The sequence below is a fragment of the Chiloscyllium plagiosum genome, unplaced genomic scaffold (assembly GCF_037043375.1).
Source record: "Chiloscyllium plagiosum isolate Xiang-an unplaced genomic scaffold, Cpla_swu_hap1 HiC_scaffold_3, whole genome shotgun sequence".
Classification (NCBI taxonomy): domain Eukaryota; kingdom Metazoa; phylum Chordata; class Chondrichthyes; order Orectolobiformes; family Hemiscylliidae; genus Chiloscyllium; species Chiloscyllium plagiosum.
The window spans coordinates 137,996,157-138,014,526 of NW_028270141.1; the positions used below are offsets into that span (position 1 = coordinate 137,996,157).

The 18,370-nt window shown below is 40.8% G+C and overlaps 1 protein-coding gene across 3 annotated transcripts in view; it reads left to right on the top strand.

Moving 5' to 3' along the window:
• nphp1 (nephronophthisis 1) overlaps positions 1-18,370 on the top strand; it is a 151,975-nt gene that overhangs the window by 39,732 nt on the left and 93,873 nt on the right. For all 3 annotated transcript variants that reach the window (XR_015754656.1, XM_087983826.1, XM_087983828.1), the window contains exons 6-7: positions 4,316-4,417; positions 13,700-13,866. Coding sequence is in view for 2 of the 3 variants with exons in the window: in XM_087983826.1 (XP_087839952.1) it covers positions 4,316-4,417; positions 13,700-13,866 (269 nt within the window). In the remaining variant the exon portion in view is untranslated. The remainder of the gene's footprint in view (positions 1-4,315; positions 4,418-13,699; positions 13,867-18,370) is intronic.

Genomic DNA, 18,370 nt, shown 5'->3' on the forward strand with positions numbered 1-18,370 from the left:
CTGTTGGACCATAATATGGTGTTGTATGATTTTTAAATTTGCCCACCCCAGTCCAACATTGGCAGCTCCACATTATCTCTCTGTATAACGTGGGGTTATCCACTTTGGTCGCAAAAACAGAATGGCAGATTATAATCTGAACCGGAATGGGAGTAGATACAATGAGTCGACAGTGTGGTGCTGTAAAAGGCACAGCAGGTCAGGCAGCATCCGAGGTGCAGGAAAATTGACGTTTCGTGCAAAAGCCCTTCATTAGGAATGAGGCTGGGAGCCTCGAGGTTGGAGAGATAAATGAGAGGGGGGTGGGACTGGGGAGAAGGTGCAATAGGTGGATGGAGGTGGGGATAATGGTGATAGGTCAGAGAGGAGGATGGAGTGGATAGGTGGGAAGGAAGATGGACAGGTGCTGTAACTCAGTACAAGTGACAATAAATCAAACTCATAAGTTAACCCCTGAAGTTGAGGTATAATTCTTATAAACCTATGTTGCAGTCCCCCAAAGCCAATTTGCCCTTCCTAAGTTGTGGTGCCCAGATCTGCTCATAGTACTCCAATTCCTCCGCCTCCGTAGCATCTGCTCCCAGGAGGACCAGTTTTATCACAGCGTACACCGGATGGCCTTTTTCTTTAAAAACCACAATTTCTCCTCCTACAATATAGTGGGCAGCACGGTGGCACAGTGGTTAGCACTGCTGCCTCACAGCGCCAGAGTCAATTCCCGACTCAGGCGACTGACTGTGTGGAGTTTGCACATTCTCCCCGTGTCTGCGTGGGTTTCCTCCGGGTGCTCCGGTTTCCTCCCACAGTCCAAAGATGTGCACGTCAGGTGAATTGGCCATGCTAAATTGCCCTTAGTGTTAGGTAAAGGGGTAAATGTAGGGGAATGTGGGTTACGCTTCGGCGGGTCGGTGTGGACTTGTTGGGCCGAAGGGCCTGTTTCCACACTGTAAGTAATCTAATCATGTAAGTAAGTAATCTAAAATATTGATGATGCCCTCCAGCGTATCTCATCCACTTCCCGCACCTTCGCCTTCGAACCCCACTCTTCTAACTGCAACAAGGACAGAACCACCACCCAGCCTCACCCTCACCTTCCACCCCACCAACTTCCATATACATTGCATAATCCTCTGCCATTTCCGCCACCTACAAATGGACCCCACCACTAGAGATATATTTCCCTCCACATCCCTATCCGCTTTCTGTAAAGACCGTTCTCTCCCTGACTACCTCGTCAGGTACCATGCTCTTGCCTCCCCTCCCACCTTTTAAATGTTGCAATTGTACCAACTTCCACCACTTCCTCTGGCAACTCATTCCTATATGTACCACACTCTGAGTGGAAAAGTTGCCCCTTAGGTCTCTTTTATATCTTTCCCCTCTCACCCTAAACCTATGACCTCTAGTTCTGGACTCCACCACCCCTGGGAAAAGACTTTGCCTATTTATGCTATCCAGGCCCGTCATGATTTTATAAACCTCAAAAAGGTCACCCCTCAGCCTCCGATGCTCCAGGGAAAACAGACCTAGCCTATTCAACCTCTCCCTATAGCTCATATCCTCCAACCCTGGCAACATCCTTGTAAATCTTTTCTGAACCCTTTCAAGTTTCACAACACCTTTCCGATAGGAAGGAGACCAGAATTGCACGCAATATTCCAACAGTGGTCTAACCAACGTCCCGTACAGCTGCAACATGACCTCCCAATTCCTGTACTCAATACTCTGATCAATAAAGGAGAGCATACCAAACGACTTCTTCACTATCCTATCTACCTGGGACTCCACTTTCAAGGAGCTATGAACCTGCACTCCCAAGTCCCTTTGTTCAGTAACACTCCTGGGACCTTATCATTAAGTGTATAAGACCTGCTAAGATTTGCTTTCCCAAAGTGTAGCACCTCATATTTATCTAAATTAAACTCCAATTGCCACTACTCAGCCCATTGACCCATCTGATCAAGATCCCGTTGTTCACCTCCAATTTTGATGTCATCAGCAAACTTACCAACTATATCTCTTATGCTCACATCCAAATCATTTATATAATGGTGAAATGTAGTGGACCCAGCACCGATTCTTTGGCATTCCACTGGTCACAGGCCTCCAGTCTGAAAAACAACCCTCCACCACCACCCTCTGTCTTCTACCTTTGAGCCAGTTCTGTATCCAAATGGCGAGTTCTCCCTGTATTCCATGCGATCTAACCTTGCTCACAAGTCTCTCATGGGGAACCTTGTCGAATGCCTTACTGCAGTCCATATAGATCACATCTACTGCTCTGCCCTCATCGATCCTCTTTGTTACTTCTTCGAAAAAATGTTTGTGAAACATGATTTCCCATGCACAAAGCCATGTTGACTATCCCTAATCAGTCCTTGCCTTTCCAAATACATGTACATCCTGTACCTCAGGATTCCCTCCAACAACTTGCCAACCACTGACATCATTGGTGGTCCCGTTAGAGATTACTTTGTTTCAGGGGTTTATCTGTAACCTAAACTGAACCATTTTCAGCTGCTTCATCAATAACCTTCCATCCATCTTAAGGTCAGAAGTGGTATGTTTGCTGATAATTACATAATGTTCATTCATTCATGACTGCTTGAATAATGAAGCTGTCTGTGTAAATATGCGATAAGCTCTGGACAATTTCCAGATCTGGCCTGATAAATGGCAATTACTTGCATGCACCACAAATACTAGGCAATGTTCATCCACTTGGCACTTGTGGTTGAAAATTTCTGTGAACGCTTTAGCTTTATCTTTTACATTGATGTGTTGATCTCTTCCACCAATGAGAGTGTGATATTTGTGGAGCCTCCTTCTCCCTTGAGTTGTTTAATTTCTAACCACCGTTCATGACAAGATGTGGCAGGACTGCAGAGCTTAGATCTTGGTTTGGGATCACTTAGCTTAGTCAATCAGTTGCTGCTTATGCTGTTTGGCATTGAAGTAGTCCTGTTTGGTAGCTTCACCAAGGTGACACCTTATTTTTAGGTATGCCTGCCGCTGTTCTTGGCATGCCCTCCTGCACTTTTGATTGACTGGACTGATTTCTAGCTTGATGGTAATAGTTGAGGAATATGCAGGGCTGTGAGGTTACAGATTGTGCTGGAGTACAATTCTGCTGCTGTTGTTGACCCACAGCATCTCATGAATGCCCCAGCCTTTTCAGTTGCTAGATCTTTTCAAGGACTGTCCCATTTAACAGGTTGAGAGTGATGGTGGGTGTTCTCAATGTGAAGGTGTGACTGTCACTCCTACCAATACTGTAATGGACAGATATATCTGCAGCATTACTTGCAATTCTTCTCCCGGCTACTCAACATCCTGACTTGAAAACAAATTACCATTACTTCTCTGTCGCTGGATCAAATTCCTGGAATTCCCTCCAGAAGACCATTGTGGATGAACCCACTGCAGCAGTTCAAGAAAGCAGCTCACCACCACCTTCTTAAGGTCAACTAGGCCAGCAATTAAATGCTGACTAGCCAGCAGTGCTTATGTCCCATGAATGAACAAAAAACAGTAAGGATGAAGTGAAGCATGCTTTTATAAGTTATAAGTTGCCTCATCAGCTGATCCGGTACAGCGGCTATGTTCTTTAGGCCCCAAGCAGCTCGATCAGTAGTACTGCTGTCAAGATGTTGTCGGTGGTGGACGTTGAAATCCCTTACCCAGTGTAAACTTTGCCTCCTTGCCATCACCCGTGTTTCCTCCAAGTGTTGAATATATTCAGTGGGTGATTGACATTGAGTCATGGAATATTTTTAGGGCTCAGATATACAGATTATTGTTAGACATGGCAGTTAAAGCTCATCGGGTAGTTGGAAATAGGTAATTCAAAACACAAACAGTTCAGCCATGATCCTGTTGCATGGTGGAGCAGTCTTGAAGGCCTACCTCTACTAATTTGTACAGTAGTATCTACAAAGTATGGCCATTTCAGTCAGTCAAAAAAGATGGACACGGAAGAATCAAGTTATGAAATGGGAAAGAAAGATCTATGAAGCTGGAGGAGAATGAAGTGGAAGATTTATGATAAATGGGCATGAAAGTAATTTTAATATTGCCATGTTTCTAATGGGTTGGTTGCATATGTCCTGCACTATATTTGAAAACAATTAATGCATCAAACATTGAACCAAATAAAGTTCATAAAAGCCTTAAAATGGGATGTTCGTGTGACTTTATCCCTGCACCAACAGTGAAACGATGTTAGTTGCTTGAAATAACATCTCATGCTTTAAACTGCAACAGAAACAATTTGCTTATTGTATAATGATATGTTTTTTTTGTTCCAACGGTGCAGAAAGGTGAAGTTTTAAGAATCCTCAATCAAAAACCTGATGGTTGGTGGCTCGCAGAAAATGCTCAAGGGGAGGAAGGCTTGGTCCCTAAAACTTACTTGCAGGTAGATTTTTTTTCTTTATTTGTTGGGATGTGGATATCACTGGTACGATCAGCATTTGGTGCCTATCCATCACTGCTCATGAGCTGAGGGGCTTGCCTGGCGCATTTCAGAAGGCAGTTAAAAGTCAACCAGATTGCTGTGGGTCTGGAGTCACCAGTAGGCCATACTGGGTAAGGATGGCAGACTTCCATTCCTAAAGGCATTAGTGAATCATATTGAGTTTGATGATGTGGTTGTCATGGCCACCACTACCCTGCGATTAAATTTCATTTCCAAATTTATTTGTTTTTAAATTCTACCAGCTGCCATGGTGGGATCTGAATTTGATTGCCCACATCATTAACCTGGAATCTCCGAATTACTAGTCAGTAACATACTACTCTGCCACCAAATAGTAAATTGTTTCTTTAAATACTATTGAAATTTATAACATTTAATGTATAGTATATAGCTCATTTCTTTATTTTCCTACTCTTTACCTAAGATTTTGTACCTAGGTATCTTGCACCTAAGATGGCACCATGGATGGTGACATTGTAAACTTTTGTACACCTGTATCCCTATACTTGAGTACATATGACAAAGAGTTTCTCAGAATAATCCATATTTCAGCAAAACAATTTTGTCCTCTGGATACAACAGTTGAACATCATCAAAACATTTTGCATTATGATTACATTTTTAAGTGGACTGAATTTGATGCTGGTAATTTGTAGCAGGACCATCTTATTAATATCAGTTTGATTAATCCATCATTTGCTTCTGCTTGCTGATGGAGAATATGAACCAGGAAAGTAGGAGAACACTGCTCTTCTTTTGGATCATATTATGGATTCATAGAATCCCTACAGTGCAGATAGAGCCTATTGAATCTGCACCAACCATCTGAAGAGTATTCCACCCAGATCCGTATTCCTATAGCCCCACATTTATCGTGGCTAATCCACTTAGCCTGCGTATCCCTGGACATTTTGGGGCAATTTAGCATGGCCAATCCACCTAACTGCACATCTTTGGATTGTGGGAGGAAACTGGAGTACCTAAAGGAAACCCAAGCACACACGGGAGAATGTGCTAACTCCACACAGACAGTCACCAAGGCTGGAATTGAACCTGTGTGCTAACCACTGTGCCACTGTGCGGCCTTGGATAGTATTATGGGATCTCTATCTTGCACAGGAATAAGCAAAGCTGGTTTATTGTTGCACCTACTTAAGGGGGAACAGAGTCAGAGATATACCTTGTTGGAGGATAAGCATTCAGCAGTAAATATATAAATTTGCAGCCAAGGATTTGGAGGTTTGCTTAGCTATTAGTGGAGTCAGTGGTGGAGGAGCGTGGAGCAGTGAGTATATAAACTTACAGATGAAGATTCAGAGGCCTGCTTAGTGGGGAGTGGAGTCAGCTACCTGTGACATACCCTTTTCATTCACTCAGGTGCTCACAACTGAATTGCTAAAAAGAAATTGGAGTGATGTCACAAGAAAGTAATGAGTTAGTTGGCTGGGAAGGAGCTTAGGGACTGACCTAAAAAAATAGCAATTTAGAAAAGTGCATTATTATTAAGGGATTAAATGAGAAGCACCTAGCCATAAATAAATGTCAGAGAACAAGAGAAGGAGATTACAGTCAAGGTAATGGGAATATCTTTAAGATTAAGTAATTAGAAAGGTTGACAAGTAACACCAGCTTACTTGGTTGGTGAGGTCTGCCAAGTGGGTTGTGCCTCCTATCTTATGTGGGAAGTCATGAACCCTAATGGTATCCTAGATAACAACACATGCAAGAAGTACTCCCAACTGCACAAACCTGAGCTCTGCTTGTGTGGCACATCCACAAGGCTGAGGTAACATCTTTATAGAAGTGGTCACTTTGCAGGTGGAGTGACTGGAGAAAATAAGGCAATGGATGACTACCAAGCTGTCAAAGAGAAGAAGGCAGGTAGTGCAAGAATCCGCTATGGTTCCACTAATAAAATCTGTTTTCCATTTTAGAAGCTGATGGTGGGCACTGGTTCCGCAAGGGATTGTAGACAAGTCAAGCTTCTGTCAGCAAAAGCAGCGTGACTGTACAGGAGAGGGAGAAAGAAGAAAGGAGGAGCAACAGTGAGAGGAATTTATTAGTTAAGTGAACAGACAGGCATTTGTACAGCTGCATTCATGACTCCAGGAATAGTGTGCAGCTTTCGTGGTGCCAGACTTGGGGGTGTCGCTGACCAGCCGCAGGGCATCCTGAAGGGGGAGGGTAATAAGTCAGAAATTTGTTGTGCACATTGGCACCAATGATATAGGTAAAATGAGGGGATGAGAACTTGCTTCAAGAGTTAAGAGAGTTAGGCAGTAGATTAAAAAGCAGAACTTTAAAAGTTGGGATCTCTATCCTGGTGCCACATGCTAGTGAGTACAGAAGTAAAAGAATAAGGCAGATGAATGGTGGCTCAAGAGTTGGTGCAGAAGGGAGGATTTTAGATTCCTGGATCACTGGGGCCATTTCTGGGGAAAGTGGGACCTGCACAAGTGGGACCAGAACCAGAAGAGACCAACATCCTTGCAGGAGAGTTGGCTCCTGCTGTTGCTAGGAGTTTAGTTTGACAGGGGAAGGAGACACAGGATTTTCATACAATAAGGACATTGCATAGTCTATTAAAAGAGCCAAAGGTGAGGGAGTTCAACCATGTTGCCTTTCAAAAAAACCCCACATGCTGGAATCCAGGTGTAACCCTTCTTCAGGACTTGGGGTGGGTGTAAGGGGAGCTGCAGATAAAGAGTAAGGCGAGGCTGGATGGTCTCTATTTTAATGCTCGGAGTAAAGGTATAAATTGCCTTAGTCTTACCAGACATAGGGTGTTTTTTTTATTCATTCACAGATTGTGGAAATTGCTAGCAAGGCCATCATGTGTTGCCCATCCCTAATTGCCTAGAGGGCACTTAAGAGTCAGCCCCATTGATGTTTAGAGTCGCTTGTAGGTTGAGAAATGACTGCAGATTTCCTTCCTGAAAGGACATTAGTGAACCATTTGGGCTTTTCCTGACAGTTGGCAATGGTTTCATGGGCATCATTAGGTTCTTAATTCCAGATTTTTATTGGATGCAAACCTCACCATTTGTCATGATGGGATTTGAACCTTGGTCCTCAGAACATTACCTGTGTCTCTGCATTAATAAACTTGGCCATCATCTCTGTTTAGAGAATGGCAACTGGAAGTGGTTTAACCTGAAAGTCACCATGTCTCAGGACTAATAGAGGTAACACAGATGAGGTAAAGGCATGGATTGATGTGTTGAATTGTGATGTTGTTACCGTCAGAAATATGGTTGATAGAGAAGCTGGATTGGAAAGTCAAGATTCCGGAGTATAAGATCTTAAGGCAGAGCAGGTCAGGGTGTGAAAGAGGAAGTGGTGTCACATTATTAATTAAGGAGTCAGTTATTGCTGTAAGTGGGGGATGATATTTTGGAAGGATCTTCAAATGAGACTTTGTGGGTAGAACTTGGGAACAAAGTTAAGGCAGTCATATTGTTGGCAGTGTATTATAGCCTGTCAAACAGTCAGCAGACAATAGAGGAGCAAATATGTAGTCAATGCATTGAGGTTTGTAAAAATATTAATAGGGTAATAATATTAAGGGATTTCATCTTCCCCAATGTTATTTGGGATAGTCTTAGTGTAAAGATTATAGAGGAAGGCAGAGTTCTTGAAATATATTCAGAAGAACTTTTGAGACCAACATGTAGAAGGGATGATGCAGTGCTTGACCTAATCCTGGGGAATTAAGTCGGACAGGGTTCGAGATGGCAGTGGTGGAGTATTTTAGTGATACTGATTACAACACTGTAGGCTTTAAGTTTGTTGTGGTAAAGGAAGAAAAGATGGTTTGCAAAAAGGAATTTTGGATTGGGGAAGGAAGATGTAATAAGGGAGGATCTGGCCAAAGTGGTCTTGGAACAACTTCTTGTAGGTAAATCTAGGTGGAAGTGCAGGGGGGTTATTCTGGATTGTCATTTTAAAATGTTCCCTTTAGGTTGAAATGTAGAAGCAACAAGCTCTACATTTTGGGGCTTGAGAACACTGGATGTCTTGGAATATTCAAGACTGGATAAGAGACGCTCTTAACAGGTATATAGGGAGCAAATCGATGGTGACCCTTATGGAATATAGAAAGTGTAGGGTGATCTTAAGAAGGCAATGAGGTGCACATAGAGGGGGCATGCACAAAACACTGGGGGGTAATACTGGGGAGAATCTCATGATATTCTACAAGTATAGCAAGGGGAATAGGAAAACTATGTACTTGTGGCATTAAACTATAAGAACAGGGAGACTATCTTGGAGCTGTAGAAAACTTTGGTTGGGTCTTAGTTGTAACACTGCGTGCAGTTCTGGTCATCACACTATAGGAAGGAGGTGATTCCATTGGAAGGGATTCGGAAAGATTCACCAGGATGTTGCTGGTTTGGTGTAGATCAGCCATGAAGAGAGGCTGGATAAACTTGGGTTGTTTCCTGATGCAGGTTTATAAGATTATGAGGGACTTGGACAGAATGGATAGAAAGCAACTGTGTTCCATGGTTGAAGGGCCAATAACAAGGTACAATGCAGGAGGTAAAATTGTTTCATGCAGAGGCTAGTGGGAATCTGGAATGAAAGGCAGAAAACCTCACAATTTTTAAAAATTATTTGGATGAATACATGAAGGGTCAATAGATGATTTCATTGAAACATAGAGTATTTGGGGGACTTGATTTAAAAAATGTGATGCAGGAAAAACAGCATCACATTTTTCAACTCTGGTCTCCAGCATCTGCAGTCCTCACTTTCTCCTATTTGGGGGACTTGTCAGGATACATGTAGAAAGATCGTTTTCTCTTGTGCGTGAGTTCAGGACCAGCAGGCACCATCTCACAGTAAAAGGTAGCCCTTAGGACAGAGATAGTGAGGAATTTCCTCTTTGAGGATATTTAAGTATATTCAAAGTCAAGGTAGACAGATTTTTAATCAGTAAGGAACTCCAGGGTTTGTGGAAAAAGCGGGAAAGAGGAGTTGAGGATTATCAGAACAGCCATAATCTTATTGAGTGGCAGAGGAGACTTGATGAGTCAAATTACCTATTTCTGCTCCTATGTCTTACAGTTTCACCGCATTTTTCTTCCCATCATTTTATTATGCTTTTTTTCCTTCTACTACTTCTCATTCACATCAGCACTACAAGCACATGTCCATGAAACCTCACATGAAATATCCTTTGCCAACATCGAACAAATTAGAGCTTCACAGTAAACAACTTAAGAAAAGTTCAAATAAACGATTCTGTAGGTTGTAAGAGAGCCCATCTAAATATAACTTCAGCCAATGGATCCTGTGTGTCAACCACTGTGAGGACTGTATAGCTGCTATTGAAATAGGTTGAGTTTAATGCCAGTCAAGCAGGAGGGTGAGGAGAGTGAGGCGCCACTGAGTAAGTCCTGGACAGGAGCACTCATTGACAGCTTTCCTGCTCCGTTGCTAATTAATTCTCACTTGGTCTTAGAGATGTAGAGCATGGAAACAGATGTTCGGTCCAACTTGTCCAAGCCAAACAGATATCTTAAATAAACCTAGTCCCACTTGCCAGCATTTGGCCCATATCCCTGTAAACCTTTCTTATTCATATACCCATCTAGATGGGTTTTAAATGTTGTAATTGTACCGGCCAACAACTCTTCATCTAGCAGCTCATTCCGTACATGCACCACCCTCTGTGTGAAAGAGTAGCCCCTTAGGTCCCTTTTACATCTTTCCCCTTTCACCGTAAACCTATGCCCTCTAGTTCTGGACTCCCCCACCTCAGGGAAAAGACCTTGTCTATTTACCCCATTTGTGCCTCCCTTGATTTTATAAACCTCTATAAGGTCACCCCTCAGCCAAAGTGTTCCAGGGAAAATAGCCCCAGTCTATTCAGTCTCTGTGCACAGCTCAAACTCTCCAACCTTGCAAATATCCTTGTAAATCTTTTCTGAACCCTTTAAATTTTCATAACATCCTTGTTATAGCAGGGAGACCAGAATTGAATGCAGTATTCCAAAAGTGGCCTTGCTAATGTCCTGTACAGCTGCACCATGACCTCCCAATTCCTATTTTCAATGCACTGACTGATAAAGGCAAGCAGACTCAACACCTTTTTCACTATCCTGTCTACCTGCGACTCCACTTTCAAGAAACCATCAACCTGCACTCCAAGGTCTCTGTTCAGCAACACTCCCCACAACCTTACTGCTAAATGTATAAGTCCTGCCCTGATTTGCTTTTCCAAAATGAAGCACCTCACATTTATCTAAATTAAACTCCATTTGCCCATTGGTCCACCTCATCAAGATCCCGGTGTACTCTCATAACCTTCTTTGCTGTCCACTACACCTTCAAATTTGGTGTAGTGGACTTATTAACCATACTTATTAACCATACCTCCTATGTTCCCATCTAAATCGTTTATAGATATGATGAAAAGCAAGCCCTATTTCCACCACTGTCAGTATTCAACAGGCATTTTCAGTATAAAGTACAAATATGTTAAATCTTACTGCTCAGAAGATGATCTGAAGGTATTTTCTCCCAATACCTGAACTTTAGGTTTACCTGAACCACAATCCATGTCATGATCACTCCCTGCTGCATAGTAAGATTACCTTGCTGGGTGTGTAAGATGACTCTAAGCTTGCTGCAAGGCAAATTAAAACAGATAGCAAATCTGTGTCTTTCGGTCCTGCTGGCAGATTAGCTGTTTCTAATACTGAATTTTTTGGGGAATTCATTTTTAATCTAGAATTGCTCCTCGGGCTATTTGAAGTGGGACAGCTTTGAACCTGGACTCAATGTTAAACAACATTTCTCCCTTCCGTCAAGTTCCATCCTGCTGTGGGTGTTATTATAACAGTAGAGAGATTTTAATTCATCACTCAAAAGCCTTCCCAGTTTTTATGTTTGACATTTTATAAAATTAGATTATTGCATATATGTTTCTGTTGGCAGTTCCTCAGAATTCCCTTGGATGTCCCAGAGTAAGGAGGAGGAGAAAATGGGTGACAGACGGAGAGAGAGAAAAACGGAAAAGAAAGGAGAAAGGGTTATCGGTGAAGTCAGTGAAAGGCAAAGGAGGTGGAAAAGGGCATTTAGATGGCTATTATGGACCAGGCCAGACTCCCTCAAAATATTTTAAGAAAGTAGCCTAGACTGTAACTTTTTCTTATTTTAAAGGCAAATGTGAAGTGAATATCCTAGCTGTGATGCAACTGATCAAAGCAAAACGGAACTTATTTAAACGTTACAGTTGAATCACGAACAAATGAAAGCAAAATTTAGAATAAGTTAACTATTGTAAAGCTTAACTGACCTGATATAGCAACTATTACTGATTAATTCTTCCAATACAGTAACATCCCATAAACATACCCCTTGGCAGAAAGGTAAATTCAAATACAGACTCTTACAGTCAGGAGGGAATGACATCCAGAGAAAAATTTCAGAGAAAGTCAGAGGAATCCTTTACTGAAGCTTGCAACTCTGCTGGACTCCAACATGTTGTGACTGCTACAGCAAAAAAAACTAGAAAAAAACCTGAACTGGGAGAACTGGCCACTCCCCTTCCATTGTTTAGCTATTAATCCCTGGACTCTTCAGCACCACTGCCTTTATGACCTGTCTTCAAAAAATTAAGGACAAAATAACCTTTTTAAAGTGGCAGCATCGTCACATGGCTAATAGTATTTAAAGACAAATCCAAAATTCACATTCCACATTGACACTCAGCCTCTTGGTCAGGTCATGGTTGATTTTTTGAGTTATTGGCTTGCACTTGAGTCTTCAGACTTTGTTATCTGCATTGCTTCACAGCCCACTACTCTTGGAGAAGTGGGGCCCTCCACTGTGAGCAGTCCCGTGCACTTTTCTCATCTGTTGAAGTCAAAATCACTATTCAACATTTTTGATAGCTGCTTTGTAAACTTTGACCTGTTACAATCTGGGAGTAGAGTGTGCACTTTGAAAATCAGATGTTTAGCATTCTGGTGGTGTGACCTATTCAATGCCATTGCCACATGTCTTCAGGTTGCTGTTACTTAGAGGATGGTCATGTCATTTGGCAATGGATCCAAGTGATGTATAAAAGATCATATGTAGGTGACACTGATGGTATTATTCAAGCTTTCTCAGCTATATGCATTACATCGGCCAGGATTCACAACTGTATGGGAACATTGGAAATTTGATGGGGACTTATTAATAGTGATTTCCAACCTCATATAATTCATCTGTAAAAGTCTTGAAATATTTACTAGAAAATCCATAAGCCCATAAATAGGCCACTCAGCCCATTTAGTCTGCTCTGCCATTCAATTAAATTATGCTTGACATGATCCTTAACTTCATTTTCCTGCCTTTTCCCATAACACCTTGATTAAATACCCACTTACCTCAGCATGTATATACTTAATGACTCAGCCTCTACAGTCCCTGCAGTAAAGAATTCCAGAGATGCAATATGCTCAGAGAAGGAATTGCTCCTCATCTCTGTCCTCAATTTGTGACCCCTTATTCTAAGATTATATCCTCTATCCTAGACTATTTTACAAGGGGAAAGAACCTCTCCACATCTACCCTGTCATGTCTTCTAAAAAACCTTGCATGTTTTTGAAAGGTAGCCTCACATTTTTCTTACATCTAATGTGTACAGCCCAACCAACTTACCTTCTCATGTGAAAATTCAGCAATTCCCAAGTTCAACCTAGTGGACCTTCTTTGAATTGCTTCCAATGTCAGTATATATTTCCTTTAATAAGGGGACTACATCTGTTCATATTGTTCCAACTATCATCTGACTAATGTCGAGAGTACGGTGCTGGAAAAGCACAGCAGGTCAGGCAGCTTTCGAGGAGCAGGATGCTGCCTGACCTGCTGTGCTTTTCCAGCACCACACACTCAACTCTGATCTCCAGCATCTGCAGTTCTCACTTTCTCCTAGTTGATCATCTGACTAGTGCCTTGTATTGTTTCAGCAAGACTTCCGTATTTTATAAATCCCCAGTAGCATGAATTATTTTGTCATGAAAATCAAACATTAGTGAATTAATGCTATTCATCTTTTGATTTCACTCACACATAACATTGATCATATACATAAAAGTCTATTTGTGATGTTGTAATAATTTGCTGTGTTAGAAAATCGGTTTGTACTTACTCTGTTGGAAGTTTGTTTTAGGCATATATCATGTGAAAAAAACTTAATCACTTTTAATTTCTTTATTCCTGTAGGTGCACAAACAGAGTAGTAAGGGTATCACAATTGAGGGCGGTGATGAAGAAGAAGAAGATGATGATGACGATGACTATGATGATGATGAAGACGACGATGATGAAGAAAGTGAAGACGAATTGGAAGATGAGCTGCAAAATGTTAAACAAGTACCTGAAGCACCCAGGTATCGAATTGCATTGGTAGATTATTTTTAAACTGGTGTATAGATTAGGACAGTTATTACAATATGCAATAGAAAATCCCTTGAAATGAAGACAAATTCTTGAGAAATTTGAGAAACAACCCAGTCCTGGAAATCAAAAATTAGGTAATTGCTGTTTTCTGATACTGCATTAAAATGATTCAATCTAATTACTTTGGCAAAGTGAAATTAATCATCAAGTTGTGGCAGGTCAGTTCAGGGAAAAGAAAGGATGTAGATGATTTACAGAGGAACTTTGATTATCCGAACGAGATGGGCAGGCAGTATTTCATTCAGATAATTGATTATTTGGATAATCGATTTGACCATAAACAAGGGAAGCCATACTGATCTAACACTGTGCTCTACCTGAGGGTTTTTTAAAAATCTATAATTTTAGACTAGATTAGATTCCCTACAGTGTGGAAACAGGCCCTTTGGCCCAACAAGTCCACACTGACCCTCTGAAGAGTAACCCACCCAGACCCATTTCCCTCTGACTAATGCACCTAACACTGTGGGCAATTTAGCATGGCCAATTCACCTGACCTGCACATCTTTGGACTGTGGGAGGAAATCGGAGCACCCAGAGGAAACTTACGCAGACACGGGGAGAATGTACAAACTCCACACTGACAGTCACCCAAGGCTGGAATTGAACCTGGGTTCCTGGCGCTGTGAGGCAGCAGTGATAACCACTGAACCACCATGCTGCCCCACAATTTTGATGAGTCTGCGATTTAAACAAACTAATCTTTGCTTTCTGCAAATTGCAGGTTAAACTGAGAAGGACCAAACCCTTACCAGCACATAAATATATGAAATCCCAGCATTAAACAAGGTCCCGAACAGCTTCTACAATCACAAGAACAATTGTCAGTTTCCGCTGAACTCAGTGTTGCGATAGAAAGACAGAATCACCGCCTCGCACATGTGTTTACTTTGCCATTTTTTTCATGAACTGCTCAGTAAAGTGACAGGAATAAAGCACTTGGTTTTGCAAAGGGTTATGTAAAATAATCCAATCACTATAGCTTGTGTTCCTTCGTTTTTGCCAGCATTTTAACATGTTCTTCAGTACAGGTAATGCAAATTCACTTACCTCTTCGATGTAACATTTTTGCAGGACCTTGCGATCTTGTTTGGATAATCTGAAATTCAGATAATTGATACTTGGATAATTGAGGTTCTGCTGTACACCATCAGTCTGATCTCTGAACAAAGCCTTAACTGAGCCTCCAACTCTTTATTTTACAATGTGATGTTATTTGATTTCCCACAATTTGAAGGTTTTTAGCTTCATTGAGTGGACCACTCAATTTAGTGCTAATTTGTGCTTAACTGTGGCCAATATTATTCTGTTGTTTCAATGGTGAAATTTCCCAAAACCAGTGTCATGAGGGGTGACTACTTGTAGGGGAAAAGAGATTTATTTTCATTTTGTCAATCTGGCTAGGATCAATCTCAGCTGTCAGAGGGTTGAGGTTATGGATAAAATTCACGCTAAGTCATAATGCCCCCAAACTGCAGCTGTGCAACGATCTTTCGTTTCTTAACAGAATTTTTTAAAGGTATGCAAACATTCCAGAGCAGATACGGTATTTATGATACTTAAGGAAATAAGTAGTTGACATTTGATAGTTTCTTCAAGATTGTAGCAAGTTTTAGAACTATGGAAAATGGATTTAAGCGAAAGAGTTCAGAACAAACTAATTTTAAAAGAGGGTAAATGTAGTGATTGGAACCAGCTGGGTCTTGTTGAGTATGAGATCCTTGATGGGGGTTGGTAACCTGGGCCAACCAGGAAAGCCCTGTTTGATGAACATAACCAGAGGAGATTTAGAATCTCCTCTGTTCAGGCAACTGACTCCGAGCTGGCAGACTACAGCCAGTGTACTGTGCACAATTAAATAATGGTTGTACTTGGTGACGAGATACTGGCCATTGTGCACTTGATTCAGTAAATCTGTGGTATGAGGTTCCTAGAAAGGTTGATAATATGGAAATATGATTCGAAAATTCGAAAATAAATAGTTTAGGTGATGGGCTATTGAAAGGTGTTAATGTTTCAGACTAGCCAGATGGATTTCATAAGTTTCCCTGCCCAATGATCCAGTAGTGTATAATGCTAACTACTGTAGAATTTTGCAGCTTCTGATAGTTCCATTAAGTTCTCATTTCAGTCAGTAACTACTTCTTTTAGATAAATGATTCTGAAACATAGTTACAAATTGTCCCTATATTTTACAATTGCAAAATCTATCAAAAAGTAGTTTAGAGATTACTGACTTCTTAACTAGTGTTAATCATTTAATTTATTGTAATCAAACAATTCAGTAACCGCAAGTGTGTAGTAGGAATCCAAAGGCTGTTTGGAGTCCCTAGATGTGATGTTTGAATCAGAGTTTTTCACAAGGAATGACAAGCTTGTTTTCATTACATTTGTCGCAGCCTCTTTGTTTTCCACCACATGCAGTTTAATGCTTATACTTAGTTGACAGCATGATGACAGAACGATTACAATATTGAGGAATGTAATATGTACATATTTACTGATAACCGCTCCTCTTTGCTGAAGGGTTTTAAACCTTGTTAGTCATACGATATTGTGTATATCACTTAATTTCAAGAATTTCAAGAATAATAGGAACAAATTAGTTAGCCATTTCTGCACATATGCAAAGTTTACCTTTAGCTCGAGTACAGTTTCATGTGATATCTTGATTATCTTCACTTATTATTAATTTCACTCTGAATTATTCACAAAAAAGTAATTGGATTTGAGACAATATTTGCATAAACAACCAAAAACAAGTTTCAGTTGATTTTTGTAAATCTTGCACTCTTCATCCAGCAAGGTAGATTGCAGTTATATGGAGTCCAGTACTTTTTAGAATTTACTTTCCTTGCAGATCTGGTAATTATGTTGAAGTCTTGGAGGCCAATAGGTGTCAGACTATTGACACCTTTTTATACGAATAGCTAATTGTGTTTTGGTGTTTGACACGCTTGTTTTGAAATTCTTAAATGTACTTAAAACATTTTCAAATCAGACTTACTGAGATATAGAAAAATCACAGTCCATGTTTTTAAAATGGAAAAAGCTGTGTCTTCAATATGGAGGACGGGAAAAAATTGTGGCTGTAAGAGCTGTTCCTTTTTTGAGGCATCTTCAGTGTTGGAGCTGATTTTCCAGAATTTTTGGGGCAGTAATTACTATCTTATAAGCTGTTGCATTGTTTTAGAACTTAAAAATAGATCAGAACAACAGCACGTTAAAAAAAGGGGAAAGAGAGACAAAACAGGTAGCAAATGGGAGGTGAAAAAATGGAGAAGTAAACCTGCACAAGTATATGATCCAGCAGTGAGCCTTCACTGCTGATTGCCTCTACTGTTTAGTTTCAAGTATCTCTGACATTGGAGTTCATTCTAAGAAAAATAAACAAACAGTGAAATTCTTAGCTGACCTTGGAGAAATCAATGTGGGCAGCTCACAACAGGGGAGCAGTAGGTGGCTTATTTTTTAAAGCGGATCTTTACTTTTTTTGGTAAATTGACAATAGTGAATAGATTATTATTTTATTAGAAAGTGATTTAAAGATTTACTTAGACTGTGCTATTGTTTGTATTAGGCTAACTGCTATTTTTGTTTTTTACTGGTATTTTTGGTGGTTCACCCCAACCCTGTTTTTCCCATTGGTCCCATTATTTATATTGCATGATTTTCTATAACACCGTGTCACATGGGAGCGTAGCTAATATGACATAGGAGAACTACCTGCACTTAAGAGGGAAATCGGAAGGGCAAAAAGGGGACATAAAGTAGCTTAGGCAGATAGGATTAAGGAGAATCTAAAGGGATTCCACATGTACATTAAGGACAAAAGGGTAACTAGGGAGAGAATAGGGCCCCTTAAAGATCAGCAAGGTCTCTTATGTGTGGAACTGCAGGAAATGGGGGAGATATTAAATGAGTACTTTGCATCAGTGTTCACTGTGGTGAAGGATATGGAAGATAGAGAATTTGGGGAAATAGATGGTGACATCTTGAAAAAGGTCCATATTACATATCTTAAAATGTATAAAGGTGGATAAGTCCCTGGGGCTTGATCAGGTGTACCCTAGAACTCTGTGGGAAGCTGGGGAAGTGATTGCTGCGCTCCTTGCTGAGATATTTGTATTAATGATGGCCACAGATGAGATACTGGAATACTGGAGGTTGGCTAATGTGGTGCCACTAGTTACAACAGGTGGTAAGAAAAGGCCTGGGAACTATAGATTGGTGAGCCTGATATCAGTATTGGCAAGTTATTGGAGGGAATCATGAGGGACAAGATTTACATGTATTTGAAAAGACAAGGACTGATTAAAGATAGTCAACATGCCTTTGTATGTGGGAAAGCATGTCTCACTAACTTAATTTGAGTTTGTTGAAGTAATGAAGAGGATTGATGAAGGCAGAGCGGTGGATGTGTTCTGTATGGAC